Raw genomic sequence first — 23356 nt, 5'->3', positions numbered from 1 at the left:
GTGCTAATTAATAACGCCATTTCATTATTGTGTCGTCAAGTAGCCTAATAAATGATTTAATTTGCTTAGAAATGGATTTGCTAAATAAATTAAAAATAAAGATGTGTTAAGGCTGTACTTAGGCACAGTGGTGCTTTGAGCTAAATGCTAATGTCAGTAAGCTAACATGCGCACTATGAAAACCATTAAATTGTATCAAAGTCTGCTCCACATAAAACTCTGTAAATGTAAATGTAAAAGTTCTTCCAATCTTCAATCTTCCAATGTTGAAAGGCTGTAGAAATTCAACATTACATCACGAAAAAACAAGTTTTGTGGCATTAATCTGACCAAAATAAGTATAAACAAGACTAGAGTCTACAGCCATGCTAGCAGCTGTGTGAGGGTGTATTTAGGCACAGCAGTGCTTTGAACTAAATGCTAATGTCAGCATGCTAACATACTCACAATGACACATGCCTATGTTTATCAGATATAATGGTTACCATGTTAACCATCTTAGTTTAGTGTGTTAGCATGCTAACACTTTTTCAGGTATTTGGTCATAAACCAAAGTATATTTTGACCTGATGATGGCGCTACAGGCAAAGTTAAAGGGGCACTCCACCGATTTTAATCATTAATTTCTGTTTACTTTTTCACGAGGAGTACACAACTTGTGAAAACAGCTGTATAGGGTCATCTGTTGCTCTGGAGGAGCTTCCAAAGTCTGGAAAAAATAAGCCTGATGATGTCAACAGGTTTATCTCAGTTTGAGCTTGAGACTTCAAATTTGTAACAGAAATGTTAGCATTAAAAACTGGAGGTGTGGGGTTGGGAGGGGGGCAATAAAAGTCCCATCAAGGTGAATTATAGGAAATCCATTATAGGAGACCCAGTGTTTTGGGAGCTTGACCATATTAGGCACTAAAAGTCAGGTATCTCTGCTGCTTCAGTTTTTTAAATCGGTCTCTTGAGTTCCCCAACTTTATGGAAGCACAATACTAAATTGCCGGAGTACCCCTTTATTACAATTCATCCCGAGGGGAACATGAATATCTGTACCAAAATTCTGGGCAATTCATCCAAATTTGTTGAGATATTTAAGTATGGACCAAAATGGTGGACCAACTGACACTGCCACCCCTGGAGTGATGCCGCTAGCCGGGCTAAAAAGGCTATTAATTGTTACTTTTGTATTTAATACGCTAATGAGTTTTTCTATCATTTGTCTCTTTCATTATGTCCATTATGTCATTTAAACACACAGCCAGTATACCACACTAAAAAGTGGTCCAAGCCACAGAGCAGCAACAGGAGCTCTAATTGGCCAGCTGACAAAAGAGGCTCTTCCTCTCAGCACTGCAAATGATGGCTTATTAAGACTCATCAATTAACTCATTATAATTAACCACTGAAATGTGTATAATTATTCTGGTGGCACACTCCCTACACAGTTGGGTTTGGGTAGACTGGAGAAATTTCACCCGATCCAGCTACTTGACGTCAACATAATACTATTCAGCAGAATCCCAGAATATCTTGTGAAGAGTCAGTGGTGCAAAGGAGCTCAGGCTTGCTTTCTGAGGCACACAGGTCATGTGAAGAGCTGGTGCATTTGGCTCTGTCTGGTCTCTGGCAAGTTCCCAAGGTATTCCAGTCATGTTGGGAGGAGAATTCTTAAATAGCTGTCCTTGCTGTTAAAGCTAAGCCATGTATGGGATACTGCAGAACAAGCATGATAATCTCATTGAGTTGTCCATGTGTTTGGGTTTGTGGTCAAACAATTTAAGCCAAAACACTATCTGGGACCAAAAAGAACATACTGTAGGCACGGGATAAAAAATGTCAGCACTCAATCTAAAAGGAGAGTTTTGCAGCAGTGGGTGGAGGCTGGCTTCGACTGGAAGATCAGGGGTCAAATCCAGGATCTGACTAAAAGCCCCTGAAAATTTGATTTCACACCTGAGTAGTCGACGGCCAAGTTGCATTGTGGGTAATGTAGACGTCGGGTTTTGATAAGCAAGAATGTGTGGAATAAAAAATAGATGATATCTGGTTCTGCGGGATCGATTTTGATTGATTTTGACTTTACATTGTGAGTCTGACAATGTTATAGCAGTACAATGCTAAATCAGTGCAGTATTTTTAGTATTTCTATGTAACATTGACTCATTGTATCATTGATTCATGACTAAATGTGCATAAATCAAGGTTAAAGTTTGGAGTTTAAGAGTTAAAACTGAAAAACAAATCTGATTCATCAGGATTGTGTGGGTATGTTTTGATCAGATTTGATTGGCAACATAAGCAAACAACCCCACAACTGGCATCACATTTTCATTCAAATATATTGCTAAGTCCTGATTGGTGCAGGGAAAAACATGCCATCATCACATTTTTCAAATTGAGCCCCGCCCACCACAAACCAGTAAGAAAAGCAAGGACAAAAAACACAAATACATTAATCTCTCATACGAAATGAACAAAACTAACTTTGGCAGAAAATAGTGTTTTCATGTGGGACCACAACACTCATAGTAAGAAGCTCGTTGAGAAAATAGGTTTTCAGGGCCTTTCAGAAAAAGTTAAGGTGTCCCCTCCCAAACCAATATGGTGTATTTGACCTAACCCATGCTTGCTCTAGTGGAAGTCCTCAAAGGATGTGGTTGTACCGGGCTCCTCCCAGTTGTGAATGTGACCTATGAAGGAGGGTGTTGCTGCAAAAAAGCACACATAACCAGTTAACCTTCCCTGAATAAATAAAGATAAAAAAAGTCCATTGTAAGTTCACTAATGGATTTGATTCTCTTCTAATCTCACCAGCCAAACATGCTTTAGCACAGTGTTTCGTAACAGTAAAAGGTATGTGACTTAATTCTTTCAGGGAATTTGTACAATTCAACTCTCCACATAATTATGATTGATGTTATAGCTATAAATCTGTATTGTTAGTGGTTAAAAAAGCTGACTCTCTCGTACACGTCTGCATCTGTAGCCTGTAATGAATCATTAAGCAGTATGCAGCCCAGCAGGCACACGCCAGTCAAAATATAAACGACCCCAAAGCATACAATATCTCTATTTGAATACTTGTCCCAGAGGAAGCATGGGGGTTAAATGAAGGGTGTTTACTTCCTGCAGATAACTGACGGCCACACTGAGAAGTTCTAAGAAGCAGAGGAAATTATTTTGACAAGAGAGCAGTACAAACAACTCGATAACCCTCAACTACATGTCTGCCTGCTCGCAGATTACCACTTTACCGCCAGCTTGTGAGGCCGCAATGCCATGTGGTGCGTTTTCTTTTGTAATCTTTCCCAACAACCACTGGTATGCCCTCTGGTAGTCTGCTTTGTCTGGCAGAAGAGTGCTGTCGTTCAGACTGTAGACAGGACACAACTGGCATCACTGTTTCCTCAGACAGCAATGGCATCATGTCTCATGGACAATCATTTCACAGTTGGGGAATCTAAGTGGGTGTGGTGAGATTATCTGCTGAACAGATACTCATCCATTTATGGTTATTCACCTCATGATGGGGCAATATCCTGTCTTTTTTAGGAATGCTGAATTTTTTGTCTTTATTGAACCTTTACTTTGAAAATGTACTTGATATCCACCTATCTGAGTTTCTTGACAAACTATGATATTTACAGTGACCAAATCCCAAAAGCAGGCATCAGGCTAACATTGAGAGCACTGAGGTCATGTATTTTTTCTGGGAATAGCAAATTGCACATAGTTGGTATTTAATTAGCTGATACCAGTATTTTTTATATTCAGCATATTTAAAGCGGCTATAAGTTATATTTTTATGATAATAAAATCAAATGGCCGTGTGAAAACAATGTGATAATGTGAAAGGAGTCACTCGTAGTGATGAACCTACAGAGAATTATCACCCGAATCTGCAGCTCCCCTCAGCTTTACGGAGCTTTATAGTGCGTTTCAGCTCATTGTTGTAGCTATCCAGCCATAATTTTAGTGTTTTGGTTGACCGGTCTCTTAGTATCGTTTTCGACCACAGCAGGCAGCTGTTTTCAGTGAAGAAGCTCTAAAAACCCACTGTACAATACCTGCTCAGCACCAAACAGCAGACAGTTAGCAGTTAGCACAGTTAGCGACTAGCTGGTGAACATAGTGCAGTATTTAGCAGCTAAAGAACCAGTTATTTTCTCAGGAGTTGGTAGAGACCAAAAACAGAGCTAAAAGAGAGTGACTATTGGACAACAAGTGGCCAGAAACATGACTCCTAATGAGTGATAATGTAACTGCTGGATGAGTAAATAAAGCTACAGTTGGCTAACAAATTCACCATATCAACTTAAAAGGTGATGAAATGTCAATGAAACAACTTGTTTCCAGGGCACCTAAGTGGCCAAAAAGTATTGTAGGTTTAAATTTGGCTACTTTTAAGCTAACAAAATAGATAAAAAGGATTCACAATTTTTCTACCAGAATTTTATGTCTGACCGTGTAGAGAGATTTCCAAACAGCTTTTAGACAAATATGTTGCTAAATTATATTTACAGAAAACGTAACTGATCAGTTGAGTGCATGAAATATGACAAAATCCAAATTTCCTTTTGTCATCTGATCAGAAATTTCTGAAGGGAGATTAACGGATTTAACTACAGTTGAGACTGAGAGTTTATTGTTGATTTTGGAAATAGTAGCTGACAAAACAATCTCACAAGAAGGTCCATTTAGTAGTTGTTGAGGAGCTTTCGCTCATAATCACAGTCTTCCTCAGCAGATGGAGTTTATCCAATTGTCTTGGAATTGTAGATTCTCAAATTCCCATTTTTCTTGTGGTGATGTTGTTTTGTCATCAACTTCCACATTAAATTCTCAGTAATGTATATGTTTTATGAGTGGCAGACTGCGAATAACTGATTTAACTATTCTCTAAATGAAAGCCAAGATAGTTTTTGGTTCAGTCAATAAAATATTCTACTCTGGCTGATATTGGTTGCTCAGGGTCATGGCCAGCTGAACAGCTTCAGATTTCATTCACAGGAGAATTGAGGCTGTGTTGCCATGGCAACTCGGTTAGCAGTTGGTAGTGGAGGACCCAAATCTACACTTAAATAACTCGTTTTCCATTATTTCAGATAGACGTGTGTCAGAGAAAGTCAATATTTCACTAATCAAACTCTATTGTGAATAAGCAAAGCCTCAGGAAGAAGTTGTGGCATTATCACTGGAGAACAAATTATTCTTTAATTGCAGGAAAACAAAAGCAAGCGCTGGCTTGTAATGGCACCCAGGGGCTGGATAATGACACAAAAAACAACTGGTAGAGACACTGAAAGCATCATTTCAATGCACAGCTTAAACAATTGGTGCTCCTTAAGATTTCTATGGAGACACAGTCAATCCTTCAGACACCCTGAAGCAGTCTCAGCCGAGAATCACTTTAAAATGAAAATAAGCCCAATCAGATTTACGCTCAGTGTGAAAGCTTAGAAATTAAAATGCTGCAAAGCTTTTGTCCTCCGTGAGGCCTTTTCTTTTTGTTATGGTTGGAGGAGCTCCAAATCCTGGGTGGTGCTTTCTGCAACAACCAGAGCATGAGAAAGAAACACGGATTCTGCATGAAAACAAATGCGTTTCACTTAAAATACCATTGTTATCAACAATATTTAGCTCACATTTTATATTTTCCATTTTTTAATGTCATCTATGGTTTGACTGAATGAATGATGACATTGTCCAATTCATTTGTTCGGAAACAAAAATTAACCTCACTTTCTTTTTTAGTTCCTTAACGTTTTCTGCTCATAATCAGCGTGAGTTCATATGTGTCACATGACTACAAGACGCAAAATGAAAAAGCTGAGTTGTAAAAACCCATAGAAAACCCACTTCCTAAATTAAGTCTGTTAACAAATAACTTCTTCCCGGAATGAGAAAGAGATGTCATTATGTTTTTAACTTCTTTTCTGAGGGTGAGGAGCCTGACTCAGCCTCCTCTGATCCCACATGAGTCCGTTTCAGTGCACTCTGTGCCAGGCCTTTTTCTCTCTGTGGCCTTGTGTTTTCAGGTGTAACGCCAGTCTCTTCCTCTGATTCTGAGGAGACATGGAGGTTCTCACTCACATATGGTGCCAAAGTCCGGTGCTGCCCATTCACTCCAGGGCTACGTCGGCTCTGGAAGTTACTGTCTAAAGCCCCCGAGCTGCTACAAGCCTCTCCGCTATCAGAGCTGTCTAAAGCCGGCTCTGTAGAAGCCTTTTCGTCAGTCCTGTGTCCAACCAGTGACCGCGGAGATGCAGCTGGATGTCCTTCCAGCTCAGTCCTGTCACTCCCTTCCTCATTCTCTTGGCTCTCGGGGGACATTACTGGGCTCAGACACACAAAGTCAGAAGGGCTCAGACATTTTCCCTCATCTCTGGTGCCGCCAGTGCAGGACTTGATTTGGAGAGAGTTTTGTTCCTCGGCTGATGAGGAGGAAGACAGGTCATCGACTGATATCGATGGATAACTGCAGGAATCGATGGCTGAAAACAGAGCCTGTACAGACTCGGGTCGTTCCCCAGCTCTGGAGACTACATGCATGCGTCGGCGCCTCATGACGTTGCGCCGCCTCACTGCACTACGGCGCTCCTCGTCGTCACTGCTGGAGCTGGAAGTGGATGTGGACGAGCTGGAGGCTTCGGCAGGAAGTGAAGGAGAGGAGGTGGGGCTGGACAGCGTGGAGTTGTCCCTGGGGCTTGGGGAGCGAGGCCGGGGCATGGGGTCGAGCCAAAACTCACTCGAGTCCGAGTCCTCGTTCACAAGGAAGCCAGACTGATGCCGCTGATGCCTGCTTCGTCTCCTCGGCTGCCCCTCCACCTCCGCTCCAGCTTGCTCTTCCCCTCCTGAGGCATCAGGTCCAGCCAGAGAGGAGGACGTCGAGTTATCAGAGTCACTGTGGTGACCAGCAGCCGAGACAGTGGTGGGAGCTGTTGGTGTGGCCCTCATAGAGCGGCGTCCTCTGGCGTGGAGCTGCATGATGGCCTCCTCGCTCAGGTCACTATCAGAATCGGAGCTCCAGCCCTCGATCTCTCGACGCACCAAAGAGTCAAAGAAAGCCATCATGCGTGGATCCTCCTGGATGGACTGGCTGACGTAGTCGTGGGACAGACCACTGCCGCTGTTGAGCACCAGGCTGATGTACTCCTCGTGGGTGTAGAGGCTGCGTGACTTGTCCTCCACGCGCCCCTCCAGGTCACCTAGACTGTCGGGCTGCTGGTAGGGACTCCACACCTGGAGAAACAGCGGGAAGGAATAGTGAAAAGAGAAACAGATGGAGGAATGAAGTTACAAGGAAATGATGGAGAGGGGGAATGGTGGAGAGACAGAATAAAGGAAAGATTTAAAGTTGGACAGATTGAAAAGCAGAATGACAGAATGAAAAATAGATGGAGAAAAAGTGAGGAACAAAAAGGGAGAGAGGGAGAAGGCCAGGTCAGTTTGAAAGATTCCCCGTTATTGATAGCCTCATATTACAGAACACCTGGGCCTGTATCACCTTTACAGTAAAATGTAAAAAACAGGGAGCTTGTGTTACTGTACCGACAAACAGAATCTGAATCTTTCTTAAGCTTGTGCAAATGCTTTTGTGTGAATAGATTCTCGTTCTACTAAATGGATTTTAGGCTGTTTGCAAGGATTTAACCCAATAAAAAAATAAGAAACCACATTTTCTGATTACCTTAACCTGATAAAAGATCTGTCGGAGGAGTAAGTCTGGACACGCAGTGAACTGAAAACCAATGACCGACAAAGCCAAATGTCATCTAGGTTAATTACAATAGGCAGAAACTTCTTTAGTATTCAAATTATTATTTTGTTATAAAGTCATCGCTCTGTGATAAAAACCTTGTAAAAGCTTACATATGTATACGTGAGAACTGTTTCATATGATGCTATTCAAAGGCTTGGTAGAGATAACTTTTTATTACTGTAACCATGGTTTTGGGTTTGCCTAATTACACAAGTAAAACAGAAGACCAGAGGTTCGCTTTATTTTTCTTCTTGCACTCATTTTCAGCCAAAGAAAATAACAGGGAGGATCTGAAGGGCCAAATTCCTTCCCAGCACCAAGCCAATAACATTCATTACTGAAAAGTATGTTACATTGTTACTAAGGTAATAAATGCATATATATAAAGAAATATTTAAGGGAGTGGACTGCTCACTGATATGAGTAAAGGATAACAAAACATCTGATCTATGAGCACAGGCAAAATAACTGACTGATGATGCTTAACTGAGTCAATCAAAAACCAGAGAGACATTAAGCCAACTTCAAATGCTGCCTGGTTTATTCATAGGGTCAGCACCAGGACAATACAGTGACTCACAAAGCACTGAATAAGACTTATAATACAAAAACGCAGCTGCTGTGTGTGACAACTGTTATTCTAACAGTGTAAAATCTTTATGTTGTGAAGAGGAGTTTTTGGGTTTTTTTTGTGTGCTCTACCAGGTAAGCTACAGGGGCACCCCGCAAGCTCTTGTCATTCTATTATGATTCAGTTTTTTAATTTTAACTACAATAAAACTGATGTTGCAGCTTAATCAAGCTTGAGTGAGCTTGAGCTACAGTGACAGCTTTATAATAATACTTGATTTACCCATATGCTTATGAAGCATTCGGTAAAGACTTTTAAATTGCTAAAACTTTTGAAAGCCTAGCAGTGTATCATAGTCTGGGTCTGGTTTCTGAAATACTGTATCTGTGGAACCATTCCTATCTTCCTATGACCCAGTTTTTGCATCTCTGCCCAACGTCATCTGTTACAGACGACAGTGAGTAATAGGGGGAAATCCATCTTTTTTCATTCCCCACTTCACAGAGGGAAGTCGGAGCTCAGTCAGTTACTGTGTGGTGTCATTGGAGATCAATGTGTCACTTAAGGGCACGTCTACTGTCTGAACATCTGAGGACGCAGACTCAAATTTAGTCCGTCCACTTACAGAACAATTTCTCCAATCACTACATCATCCTGATGCTACAGGAAATGTATAGAAAATGTACCTCTCTGCAACTCACCGTTAGGCCTCAATCCAGTCTCTAAAAACACAGATGTCTTAACCTTCTTTCTAAAAAAACACAGCAATGATATTCCTTTACTAACCTTGATGACTTTCTCCACGCCAGAGGAACAGATCATGTAGGTGTGGGGGTTGAAGCGAACCTGGTTCACTATGGAGCGATGACCCTTCAGGACCATGAAAGCCCCATTTACCACACGACCAGGGCCTCCTTGAAGGAAGAACATGATGTGGGTTTGTTTAATGTGACACTAGCAGACAAACTACATAAGTTCAGAGTCACAGAGATACAAGTCTGTGACAAGAATTAATTTAAATAAACACATTCAACTATACAAAGACAGCAATAATTATTCAACTTGCTTCTGGATAGTCCAAGACAGAAAATACAGACTGTGAAATATTATAAAGAGTACGGTCTAGACCTGCTCTGTAGGAAAAATGCAATGAGATAACTTCTGTTATGAATGGGCGCTATATAAATAAATTGAATTGAAATACAGCAGTCGTAACAGCAGTAATGTAAGCCTCATAACATGCCATTAGTCTGACATCAAATAGGCCTACTGCACATATTTTCAGTGTGAGTAACTCCAGGGAAAATAAAATCCATAAATGTGTCAGGTGGTGCCACAGAGCTACAAACAACCACATTCTTGGATTGTTGCATTTTTGGGATTTTCTTCCCAGAGTAATTAAATTTGAGGTGTGTTCACAGTAAACTTTTTAGCATTTACCTTTGCTTTTTAGTTAGTTTGGACAGGTGAAAACATTCAAACTAAAAAAAAAAGTTGGTGCAGTTTGATAGAAGTAATAACTTAACCTGAACTGGGACTACAAAATGGAGCATTATATAATGAGAAAGACATCAGGCATGAGTAACTATTAGATATTCTATACGAGAAAGACATTGAAATAGGATGTCCGATAGTTACTCATGCCTGGAAAGTATACTGTGACCAAATTAACTGGGGGCAAGTCTGTCAAAGAGCACAAAGACGTCCACCATCCTTTCTGGAGCTAAAATTCACAGCGACTGGAATCAGGTTTGTTTTGCCTACCCTGGCGCGACTGAAATCTTTAACCTTGGAGGATGACAGGTCACCAAAACTTTGTCCTTAAAACAAGTTATTTGTAAATTGTGGTACATCTGTTTACAAGCCCTGATTTCCTGATGAACAGTGTGAACTTAAACAAACGAAAAACACAAAAGAAAAGAAGAAGTATTTAGCAGAGAAGAAAGAAGAAAATTAATAATCTCACCTTGGGAACCAGAGGATTGAATTATTCTACTTCTTTTGTCATGTGGAGATGCAAAAATCAAGGTAAATCACGGCCTACACATCATCTTACATCCACATAAATATGTAGTCGGTGCAGACAGATTCAATAACTCACCTGCTTCTGGATCCTTTGGGATTTTCCACATGTAGAGGTTGAAGTCATCTGACCCAGACAAGATGTACTGAGGGGGAAAACAGAGGGATGTTTAGAGATTTAAGTCTGCTCCATTTTGTATGACAAAACTTTCCATCAGACCTCATATACACTACATATACACACATACACACTGAGAGACAAACCCTGGGGGGTCAATATATGGCTTAAAACAACCAGATCTTATCGCAGCGCTTCATCTCATAATGTGGATCAAACATGCTCTTGACATGACATGACAGTCTGGCCCTAACACAGCTCCTGCTCCTCGTCTGAACTGTTATTACACTTTGTAAACAGATGGTTCCACTTAAAGCTGTCGCTTAAGGTAAGTTTTGACAGAGCTGGAGAGGGGGAAGGGCTTGGTTCTTATACATATATATATATATATGTCTTAAAGCAACATGTAGAGAAAGAAGGGCCACAAACTGACTTTTTTGCTAAGGTAACACTCTTGGTTGTTCGATCTGCCAAATGGCCATTCGCTAAACCCCTCCCCCGGGCAGCGATTGACCAATCATAGCTTAGCAACATTAACTAGGCACAGTGCGCCTGTTGAGTTTGGATTTTTTCACATGCCACATCATTGTGCACATCCACTGTGTAGCATTGCCTGTTGTGTGGAGGCTAGGCTAATTAGACAGCGGTCGAAAGTAACATAAAAGTAAAGTATATCGTGGTCACACAAGACCACAAGTCTCTATCATTGCAGCAAATGTTATGCTAACTAGCGGAGGTTAATTATAATTTATCTGACTTGCTGCTGCTGGGTTGTGGTTGTAGCTATTGGTTGTTTTGATTAGCAAGGCTGCGTTTTTAATGTTTAACACTAACTAACCTAACATGCCGGTGTGAACTGACATGGGTGGCTGAGCGTTGTGGTGAAGCTATTCCTAAACTCCAGGGGTGTAACACATCTGTCATATCTGACAGAAGTACCAGGTTCAAATCCTGGCTGGAGTGTCTGGCTTTACGACGCCGTCTTGGCCAATGTTACCATCGTATGTGCTGTCAGAGTACCCATCCAGTCACAATCACAGCCAAAGATAATGTTACAGCCATTGCAATTGGCCACCGCAATAGCTACTGCCATAGCCGTAACCATGGCAATAGCCACAGCCACTGCAAAAAAAATAGCCACAGCAAAGGGCTGTGGTCGCAGCCAGCAGCTATGGCTACAGTTGGCTTTCGTCACTAAGTTACTTGCATTTGGCTGGAGGTTGGTTATACACTGGACTTCAAAAACATACACGTATTTAGGTGCACAATGTGAAGGACCAGAATGTTTTCCTTTATTCAAGCACATTTCTGTTCAGTTGGAATGTCTGTCGAGCCCTATTTTACCATCTGGAAGCACATTTTTGTCAAATAACTTACCGGTACATTTGTTTTTGGGGATTGTCTTGTGCTGCTGGATTTCTGACATTCTGTCAAGTTGTGAATTATTTTTGTGCCATTTTATCTGCCAATGATTTAAACAAACGTCTTCAATTTCCTTCTGTAAATATTCCGCTGGCCTCTGTGGGTACATTTCTCTTTTAACTTGCTCAAGAATGTTTCTAGAACGTGAAGGCTTGCAATCATGGAGGCTGGTCTATCCATTTTCACAGTTTCACTCTTCTATTCACTGTATAAAAAAAATTTGGGGGTGAAAAATAGCAATAAAATGAACCAACATAAAATGATCTGCGGTGATGAAATGTCATTAATCCTTAAACACAGACTGTTACTCATCACTGTAGCTCCAGGGCACATGAACACACTCTGAACTGAACACCTGTGTACTCCGCCTCAGGTTCCCAGCAAACACGTCAGGTAGGAATGTCACACCCACAACTCCCTCCCTCTTTCCTTTCCATCAATTTTGTCTGGTAAGTTGCCACTCTGCACCTCCTCTGCTTTCACACCACCCTGTGAAAATCCTCTGTTGTCTGTGGTTCTGGTCTATATGAGGAAGTTTCGGAGAATGCTGTCAGAGCAATGGCGGGACAGTGGAATAAAGCTCTTACTTAAACAAGCGAAATCATCTGGTCAAACCTCTATTGTTGTATTGTCACATATTATGGTTTCTTTTGCCACCTTTTCTCTTTTCCTCTAAACCGTGCTGTCTTACTACAGTTGACATCCTGTATCTACACTCTATGAAGTATTTGGTGTAAAGATCCTAGAGATTTTACTTTTTGGTTTAAGAAATTCTACAGTTTCAATCTCAAACTTAAAGCGTGGCTCCCAGTGGCTCTCACTCCCCCAAAATAAAACGCTCTCAGCCCACAAGCTCATACGAAGTAGGAGAGGGTGATATGAATAAAATTGTCAGTGTGTAAGTAATTTTATTTTGCAATATCAATATAATTGTGATATAATACGTTTTATGGAAAATCTAATGATAAACTGTTTATGAACAAAATAACCAGACAGGTTATTGGCTAACCCTGGAAATTAAATACCTGACAAATCAAGATACTTTATTAAAATGGTGCGAAAATCATAAAAATCCAGTTTTGCCATAAAACATACCTGTTCCACCTTTAAGTCTTAAGTTAAGATAGGAGTCTAAGATAGGATTTTTCCCAATTTGGTATTACATAAGCAAAGCCTAACTAACTTTAGGAATCCTATCTTGTCTTACTTCATCCTATCTTATCTCAGGTTAGGAAATCCTAAATACTCAATCCAACATCGTTTATCAACTTTTATGTCTGTTACCTAGCAACTGACGCTACTTTTCTCATCTCGCCAAGCTAAACAACTTTGTAACCGTTGTTTTTTTCTTTTTGGGAAATTTACAACAACGCTAACTCTGGAGATAAAAGAAAGAGAGTGGGCTATGCCATAACATAAGCCTCTCAGTGAATAGAGAAGTTCCGCCTGTTAACATTTCGTTGGTTGTGTAAAAGCAATAAAAGAGCAGCCATACGGATTAAACAAGTTAGCTAACACTACCTGGTGGAAAAGTGAAAGTTAGGACAGCTTAACAGTTATCCTAAAGTTATGAGAATTTATTTAAGATTTTGGGAACTTAGGATGCTTGTGTAATACATTTTTCCTATCTTTAGTTAGGATAGGAACATTGACTTAGGAACTGTTTATCTGTAATGTTTTTTTTCCCCTAAATCAGGTCCTAACCTTAATTACCATGGTTACCAAACAGTTAAGATTGGATCTGCAAGTTATTAAGTTTCTGTAATACGGCCCCTGGCGCCTAGTGGTCAAATTGTCTTGGTGCAGCTTAAAGTGTATGAGAATTAAAAAGTCATTATTAAATGCAAAAATCATCAGCAGGAAAACATATTAAAGAGTAACTTAATACCAGGCTGAAAAGCAGTGATTCGCTGCCCTGGCTGATTACGAGTTTAAAGTCTGTTGCACCACTGACCGCACCAAGCATCACTGCTGGGTGTGGTTGGATGTGGTCAGAAATGTGCTCAGTTGCATCTGTAACCACACCTAACAGTGATGTCACAGTGTACTGACATACCCTGAAGTAAACCGCTATATCACTGCAGCAAGGTGAGAAGGTAAACCACTGGCGGTCAGCAAAAACAAGATTTTCTAAGGGTGTTACATTGCTGTTTGGATGATCTCTGTCCAACTGTTATTTTTGTATATCTCTTTGAGGACTCAGTACCCACATTAGCATTTTGGGCTTGCACGTGTTGACTGACTATCACTATCAAATCCAACTCATTCCAATAACTACATCTCAAAGCTTCATCTTTGGTTACATCAGTAATCTTTGTCAACACAGGAGTAAAAAGGTATATACTTTTAATTATTTTCAATAGTTTTCATCTTTAAGTCAGACTCAATTATATACGTACGCATATGAAAATACTAATACTGTAATTTATATGATCAAAAACTGCTCTTTGGGCTTTTTAACATTGCACATGTACTTAGTGCCACACAAGGGGTGAGTGCTAATTATAGTGTAACAAGACAGCATGAGGGATACTACATCAGTATTTCTTTTTTTTAATGAGATTTATACATATATATGTAAACCTTGTAAAATGTTATTACTAACCTCGAACATATCTAGGACCCACTGAAAGACATCACAATCTTCAACTGTCTCCACTGATCAGAGATCAATGGTCTTGATCCTCAACAATCCTTGTTCAAGTCAATAAAGCAATTCAGATCCAGTTTTTCTGTCCAACTTGGCAGCAGGTGAGCAGATTCAAACCAGCAACCTTCTTGTACAGTCCTCCTGACCTGATTCTGTAACCTTTAAACTACCTCCTTCACTCATGTAGAGAAGGATCATTTTTTAAGCCTTCATGTGCGCTGCTGACACCCGAGGATAATGTTAACATAACAAACATGGCTGCAGGGTGATGTCATGTCTGAGGAGGACCAACGGGAGGACCATTGGCTGAGTACAACGGCTTCTGGTGTTCCTCCAACACTCAAAAGCCCCAATTTCACAGAAGGAACTAAAATATTCTTCTATTTTTATTCTTTCGATTGATCCCACATGTTCCCAATATTCTCCTTACACTTCATTTTAAGTAACCACAAAGTGAGATAAAACAATCTCTCCACTGACATCACTTCTATATTCTGTATCTGCTTGTTGTATCAGGAGTTAAATCACACTCTTGAGTGCAATACATTACATGCAAGACATTGCTTTTATGGCTACACATGTACATGACATGGAAACTTTTAGACGTCCTGTGTAACATTTCATACATATATTCCCTGTACGTAAGGGGATGTGTTTGGAAATGTTGGGATGCTGACTACAATTGGAATTGAATTCTGCCTGCCTTGTTTTTCTTTTTGCTGATCTGCTATGATTTTGTACAACCCTATATTTTGTAAATGTGCTATTATTTTATTAACCAAGTTTCTATCAACTCTACTAATAATAATAACGATGATATCAGCAGTAGTTTTATTTCAGGATTCGTATGATCTGATGACCAACCTGATCTTTGTCCCCAGCAAAGCAGCAGCTTTTCATGGTGCAGGAGTTGAAGTAGCCCTGGTTGTCAAACTGGAAGCTGGGCAGGCGCGAGTGCAGCTCGTAGAGGACGGGCGGCAGGCGGCGACGCAGTGCCAGCAGCTGGGTGCCGGTGCTGTTGAAGCGAACACTCATGGCGCTCTGCAGGGACATGCTGCCTCCATAACGCAGCAATGAGCTGACAGAACAGAAGGAAAGAAATATCAGAGATAGGTAAGATTAAATCACAAAGTGAGACTTCAGAAGAGATGAACAACCCATCTCTAATTGTAAGAGCCAAATAATAAGAGTTGAGTTTGTTATTTTATCCATATTATTGCAAGGATTGATGATTTTTATTAGTGGGAATTATTTATTTGATGTCTGGATACTGTGTTCATATTTTGAAACTTGTTTATATTTACCTTGTGGATGGAAACTGAAAATGTGAATATTATGGGGGATCTTAATAACCCGCCAAACCAGATGATCAAATCTCCACCCTACTTTGCAATTGTCAGTTATTAAAAATAGAACAAGATGATTACTGAATATTTTCAGACGAGTCAAAATGTTCTACCTGACTAGATTTCTAAGGGGTTTTGATTTAAGTTTGGATTTCGCCCCTAGACTAATAGCTAAAACATCACAGTTCATTCTCGTTGGGTCAAACAGAAGTTCTAAAGTTGTCGTCGGACATTACTCTTCTTTGGCCTGTCTTAAACTCCTCCCTCTAAGGGTTAGTCTGTATGACCCTAGGTCACTAAACTGGACATTGATCATTACATCTCTGCAATACTTGAATAATTGTGCAATATCCGTGTAATACTCATGTGCAATATTTAGCTTTTTCCTATTTATTATTCATACCTCCATTACTGCTGTTGCAATACTACTTATTACTTATATTATTACATTGCATTATTATACCGGTAAACCCACTTGGTACTTCACACTTATTTTATTTTATACTTATACCCACTTGGTACTTAATTTATTTTCTGACCTGTTTTTATAGTTTTTATAGTGTATCGTATTATATATATATTTTTTTTATTTTTTTTGCTAGTACTTTCTCCTGTGTGCACTGACGTAAAGGCGAGCTGCTGTAACAAAGAGTTTCTGTTCGGGGATCAATAAAGTATTTCTGATTATGATTGTTTCTTTTTTTCCTTTTGATATCAAATACACACCGGAGTATTGACGTTCCAATTTTTAAAATACTTTGAAGCCTTGTAAAGCACTTTTAAATACAAAATAATAAATGTTATCACAAAAAACATTATTTAATGCAACTGACATATAACACAATCAGTATATACTGTAATATGTATACACATCTGCAGCTTATCAGAAGATTAAAGAGACTTTCCAATACTAAGTTATTATGACAAAATAAAACAGGTATTTCATTAAATAAACTTCAACTGGAAGCTATTTTTAAACTTGATAGTGAATTGAGGGAATTTCTAAGAAGTGACTGTAAACATACCCACACTGAGGAGAGGCAGAGCCAACAGTGGAGGAAGACAAATGACTCAGTGCTTACTTTTATTGGAAGTGCCGTCATTTGTGTATTAAGAACCAAAACCTAACCGGAGTCATTTTAGTGGTATAAACATTTGGTTTTTGCAGTGAGGCGGTTCTGCAGTTGGCAGAGGACCAGTGGTGATTAGTTTAACAGTGAGACAACAACGCCACCTGATGGACACGAACAGGACAAACGTGCATCACAAGAGCAGATGAGGATGTTAAGACTGTAAACCGATTCTGCTGATACAAACAGCTCATAGACTATTTGAAAATTTGTCCAAAATTAATCACTTTAATTAATACATTTGAAATGGCCATTAAAATATACAGTATAATGGATCAAATAAAATCTAATAAAATCAAATTTCCCCACAGGGAACAGTAAAGTTTAATCTTATCTTGAAAACTGGGTCAAGATGCTGGGAAAAATGTCTAACCTGCGTGGCTTGCGGATGTCCCATAATCCAACTCCCTCCTTGGAGTTGGCTGTGGCGATCAGCCTGGGCTCCACAGGGTTAAACATCACACTGTGGAAGGCTGAGGGGTAGCTGGCCAGACAGAACGGCTCTACAGGAAGAAATGAGATTTTAATTAATTACAGTTACATGATTTTGAACACTTCTGTCAACTTATCAAGCAGCATGGCTCTGGGGATGTCAATATTGGTCTGTCGGTCCAACACTTTGGTCCAGACTGGAACATCTTAACATCTTGGCCGAAATTTTGGTGATCATGGTGTCTAGACGATGTTTCCTACTGACTTTGGTGATCCCCTGACCTTCATCTAGCGCCATCATCTAATGACATTCCCATCAGCCTCAGATGTACTTTGCTTTTAGTTCTAATTGGCAAATGTTAGCATGCTAACACTCTAAACTAAGATGGTTAATGTGGTGAACATTTTACCGCTTAACATCAGCATGTGTCATTGTGAGTATGTTAGCATGCTGACATTAGCATTTAGCTAGTTACATTCCTCTTAAATTCCAGGAGAGGGCAGTCAACTCACCAGCCAGTCCCAAGCACTCACAACACTTTTGCACATTGTCAGTCAACAATTTAGAGATAACTTCTGTTATGAATTGGCGCTATATGAATAAAATTGAATTGAATAATAAAACACCACTTATATTTAGAGAGACAGCTTGACTAACAAATGTGCGTAAATTTCATCCTTTCAAACTGGGCTTCAGTGCCGTAACAGAGTGACAAAAAAAACCCTGCTTGGCTGCTAAATGTATTATTAGCCCAACTTGGTCACAAGGAAGGCTTCGAAAATAGAAGGATGTGGACATCATGCAAGATGATCCACTGCATTTTTAAAGTTATCAACAAGCCTCACTAAGTCCTATCATGAAGTACTATACACCCTTTTCAGTCCAACAGAGCCCCTTAAAATGTGTGACTGCCTATTAACAGCTTTTTAATTACAACCATAAAGAGACAACATAAGAGAAGACATGCTTTAGAGACTAGCTCTCTTTGTGCATTGTTATCATGACTAAGACCACTGTAGAGGTTTATTTTCATGTAATAAAGCTAACTTGACACTGATCCACAGTGTTCTTACCAGACTGAGCAACAATCTTATTCATTTATTTCATAACTTATTCATTTATCTTCCAGTGCAGGTAATTTGGGAGGCTGAGGCCACATGATTTCTATTTTTTCTTCTTAATCCACCTCTTAATCCATTGTAAGCCTCACACAACAGCAGTGTATATTTTGAGAAATCACATCCTAGGTGTTTGTGAGTTATCTGACTTATCCAAACGTCATTTGGAAAGTGCTTTAATTCTACATGCCTTGCAGCCCTAAGCATAAACTTTAAACTTGGTCACCAGGCATTATTATATTAAGTTATTATTTCTGTCACCAATCAATGAACTTTACAGGAACATAGATGTCTCCTCCACTTACCTGCACTTGGCGGCTCGCGGGTGTCCCAGATAAGAACTCGTCCGTCGTCAGATGAGCTGGCAAACACGTTGTCATTGACCGGGCTGACAGACAAGCTGTACACGGCATCGATATGCAGGAACACGTTCACAGTTTCCCTTCTGTAAGAACAACAATCATACAAGTGTTAATTATTTGTAAGCATAAATGCAAGTACATTAGTCAACAGTTTAATCACTGGACAGCCAAAAGCTTATTATAATGGCTGTGAGTATATCAAAATGTTTTAATGCTACAGTAATTAGTATCATTTGTGTTATTTTACCCACCTCTCCACATCGTGAAGAATCACCTGTTCATCATTTCCTGAAAAACAGCAAAGAGACAAACTGTGGATCACAAGATGAAGGAACGCAGGCAGGTGCACACGATAAATGCTTCGCTCTAATCTTCAAACTCAGTGTTGAAATGCAAAACTAGCTTAGCCTTCAGGGGTGTTTTAAATGGCGTGGTTAGTTAATTATCTATCAACGAACAACTAAATCTTTATACAGCATCATCAATATTTTATCCTCTCGGCTGATTTGCATGGATCAGTAAGCAGCATTCACCACATGCCAGAATCCAGAACATTATAATTGAGCAACTCCAGCATCTAAATTTTGATTTTCCCATCCATAATTTATACCCAAAACCATTAATGTGATGTAATGAAGTAACTACAACATTTCTGCAACCACTTAAATGCACATAAAAGTATGTATTAAACATTTTAATGTAATAGAATATAAAATAGCCTATTTTTCTGATGATGTAAAACATAAGAAAAAGTTTCTTTCCGGTCCTATTTGCATTCAGATATGTGTTGTTGTTTTTTATTTCACTGCTCAACACGTGCACTGTCTCTAAAGACAGTGTTGTTATGATTGTCATGTACTGTGGTTTGAGTTTTAATTCTAAGTTAAGTCACTTTGCTGAATCAAAAACTGCATGTCTGAGTGCATCAAAGTTTTCTCATTTACCTACACGCCCCAAAGTAACAAGCTACAAAAACACTTGAACAGGTGAAGGACTAGGAAGAGGAATAAACCTTGATGTTGTGAAAAAGCAGAGATCAGATGTACTTTTTCTTGCTCTTACCACCGGAGAAGACCTTTCTGTTGGTACTGTCAAAGGCCAGGCAGAAGATGTTGGACAGGTGCTCGCCCTTCAGTTTCACAGGCTTGGACCGAGCATGGATGGCTTGCTCCATGTGCCACAGGAGCACCCGGCGGTCATCTCCTCCTGAAGACATGACAATACGGATTGACAGTACCAAATTTACAAAAATACACAGTATAGCTAGTCTAGAGCAGCGGCTACCAAACTTTCTGACTTGTGGACCTTTAAAGTGAAGCAATGTCTACTTACGACCCCGTGTCACAGGTTGCATATGTCAATGCATATCATAGAGTTCAACCAAACACTGATGTTCCCTTCTCAGAAACCTCCAGTCATTCTCCAGCTTCTTCGATGTGATGATTTGCTGGTTTTCTCTGATTTATATAAATGTAAACTGAATATCTTTGGGTTTAGGACTATTGGTTAGAGAAAACAAGACATCTGAAGATGTCACCTTAGACTGTGGGAAACTGACAATCTCATAGAATAAATGCTAATTGGTTCATCAATCATAATAATTGTTTAGTTAATTGCAGCCCTTCACAATATAGTCTGTAAAAAGCTCTTTTGCAGATGTCTTTGAATACACATATACAAAATTACAACACCACTGTGTGATGCATGGTGCAAAATGTAGATCAGGAGGTCATTTTCGTGGTCTACCACAGATAACAATCACACTTGATTGACCAGGAACAGTATATTTCTTTCAGCCATCAAGGTGGCAGAGTTAATGAGGTGCATTTATATAGTTTCACCTGCCTGGTCAGCAGACCAAAGCAAGCCTCAGGCTGTCACACTAGGCCAGATGATGGTTTTTAATCCTCTCAGGACATAAATAACTTTGTGATTTCAGGAGGTAGCCACGATTAGACCCGTCAGGAGAGAAAATGTGCACTTCAGCGGCCACAGCGATGAGCTTACGGACTGACATGTGGGGCAGGTCGGCTGGTTGCTGCTCTCTGAGCTGCTTGCTGTTTGGTTTGACGTTAGCTAGCTAGCTAGCAAGAAAGGCTAGGCTAACTTAGCATCGGCTAGCCCAGGAGGATTTCAGCTGACTGCCTGGCTAGTTAGCGTTAGCATGCTAACACATTAAACCAGCCAGGGGAAAAAGGTGTATTTGTCAACTTACCGGACACGAGCCACTCTCCGCCGTTGTTGGAGAACTCAATGGCGTTGACACAGCCGAAATGTCCGAGCATATCCTTCTTGTAGAGGCTGGTGCAGCCTGCCATCCTGCGCCTCTGGAATTCATCCTTCATGAGCGGCTGCCCAGTCAGCTCTCTGCGGGACAGAAAGCCCACTGAGGAGCGCATACCGCAGCCCTTCAGCTCCTTCATTTTCACCATGCAGAAATACGGCCCGCTGTGCTTTTGTTTTCACCACTGCACCCTCGACATCTGTTCGTGTTCTTCGGTAGATGTGGCACACGGCTGTCGCTGCTCTGTTTGGTCTACATTATGGAGGACACCCCACTGCCTGCCCGCTGTTGTCGACGTTGTTTTGTGCTCCTCTGTCTTCTCGGTAGTCCCGGCAGCAGCTTCCTGCTCCGGTGGAGGATCTCTCTCTCTCTCCCCCTGTCTGTCACTCAGCATCACCAGCCAGGACACCTCTTACTTTTGTTTACAGCCACAAGCTCTAATTTCATGTTTCACCATTTACTGAACCTGTGCCAAGTAAAGTAAAGTGTAAACCCTCCTAAATTCACCACCATTCACATGTTTAGGTTGAAACAAACCTATATATAAATATAAATTGGAAGTGGTGGAAAGTACATTTACTCAAATAGCCTACTGTTTTGAGGTACTTTTTACTCCACTACATTCATTTGATACCTTTCGTTACTTTACATATTCAGATCGTCAATACAAAACATTATCAACAAATAAAATATGTTGTAATAATATAGATGAGGCTACACAGCAGTATATAAAGTAGATAAAATTAGCCCCACATTTACCAGCTGCAATATTAAAGGGATACATATATTAATATATAAACAATTATAATCAAATAATATAATTTACATTATTCTGGAATTGGCCATTCTGCATAATAAGTATATTTTGATGCTAATACTTTGGTACTTTTACTTAAGTACACTTTTGAATGGAGGACTTTTACCTGTAACAGAGTATTTGTATACTGTAGTATTGCTACTTTTACTTAAGTAAATGATCTGAGTACTTCTTCCACCACTAAAAACTGGTGTAACTTATACAAAGGAGTTTCAAAGAGGAAATAACATTGTTTTTAGGGCAGCTGTGGCGTAGTGGTAGAGCGGGTAGTCCACCAATCGGAGAAAACATTTGAGAAAACCATCTCACCGCAAGGTGCATTTAGTAGCTGTTCTGGAGCTTTTGATCATATCACATGATCTTCATCAGCAGATTGAGTTGTCATGGAACTGATGTTCAAATTTCCATTTTTTTTTCTTAAACACTTTAAGGATTTCTCGGGTGTGTTTGCTTAAAAGCTGACATTCAAAGTTTATTGACTTTGTGGTGAGATTGTTTTCTCAACTGCTGCTTCCAAACCCCGAACCTGAGGAAATAACATTACTTTTTTATTGGTTGCCTTCACTGGACTGTATGTAGCCGATTCACCTTTACATTTACCACTACAACACTGATTTCAACCGATTTCATTCAACTCACACATGAAAAGAAAAGTACATTTTAGTGCGTATAGTAGTTTTATTACTCCAAGTTTTGGGATTACAGTGGTAGTCTTTAGGGAACTTTCAGTTTCAATTAGCCTTTCTCTGAGATAACATGAAAAACCAAAACATCTACAACATCTTCTATATAACAAATGTATGCTCAACATGAATGGGCTGTAGTGTTCTTTAAATTAATTCAAACCCATGTTTGCTGTTCAGTGTGATTTTCTCTTCCCTCCAATGAACAAGCTTGACTGCGTGTGTTTATTTTTGCAAAATCAATGCACCGTGTTGAGATATTTTGTTCTTGTTGGTTCAGAAACAGCACCATTTTAGCCAGGAGCAAATTATTTATGTTGATTTGTCACAATTAAGCAATTTAGGCACTTATCAAGAAATTGGCAAAGGTTATGATGAAACTGCTACTGAAAGAAATTTTATAAGCAAAATACTTTTTAGTTTTAACAGTCAACAAAAGATTGAGCAAAATCTACTGACAGAACATTTTTTGAATTGTTAACGTCACGTACACATTCTAAGCTAACCTTACAGAATATGAAACTAAAATCTAAATAGTCCAACGAGGCCTCACACTGAGCATAAAGTGATATTACACAGCACTGAGAAGATACAGATGCTTGGTTTGCTTTGCATATAAACTATTTGCCAGGTCACCACTGCTGTTG

At 39.8% G+C, this 23356-nt stretch overlaps 1 protein-coding gene across 1 annotated transcript; it reads right to left on the bottom strand.

Annotated features, from left to right (window-relative positions):
* Positions 1-5174: 5174 nt before the first annotated feature.
* dcaf5 (ddb1 and cul4 associated factor 5) lies at positions 5175-21607 on the bottom strand. The gene is made up of 9 exons (XM_044167439.1): positions 21141-21607; positions 19988-20131; positions 19177-19213; positions 18869-19008; positions 17386-17515; positions 15401-15614; positions 10426-10492; positions 9111-9238; positions 5175-7233 (listed from the first exon to the last, which is right to left on the bottom strand). Exons 1-9 carry the CDS (start codon positions 21355-21357, stop codon positions 5908-5910), a joined length of 2403 nt encoding a protein of 800 aa, XP_044023374.1. The 5' UTR covers positions 21358-21607; the 3' UTR covers positions 5175-5907.
* Between the last annotated feature and the right edge of the window lie 1749 nt (positions 21608-23356).

This window comes from Siniperca chuatsi, linkage group LG15, assembly GCF_020085105.1.
Source record: "Siniperca chuatsi isolate FFG_IHB_CAS linkage group LG15, ASM2008510v1, whole genome shotgun sequence".
NCBI classification, from domain to species: Eukaryota; Metazoa; Chordata; class Actinopteri; order Centrarchiformes; family Sinipercidae; genus Siniperca; species Siniperca chuatsi.
Note: the sequence above shows the minus strand (reverse complement) of the source record. Positions and strands in the feature narration are given on the sequence as shown.

Bases quoted from the DNA above. Each gene is read 5' to 3' on its own strand.
- dcaf5 (XM_044167439.1), bottom strand. From the start codon at position 21,357: ATGGTGAAAATGAAGGAGCTGAAGGGCTGCGGTATGCGCTCCTCAGTG. The intron at 20,132-21,140 runs GTAAGTTGACAA...TCATGTCTTCAG, and splicing joins CGGAGAGTGGCTCGTGTCCG to GAGGAGATGACCGCCGGGTG. The intron at 7,234-9,110 runs GTTAGTAAAGGA...CTGTTTCTCCAG, and splicing joins GCGTGGAGAAAGTCATCAAG to GTGTGGAGTCCCTACCAGCA.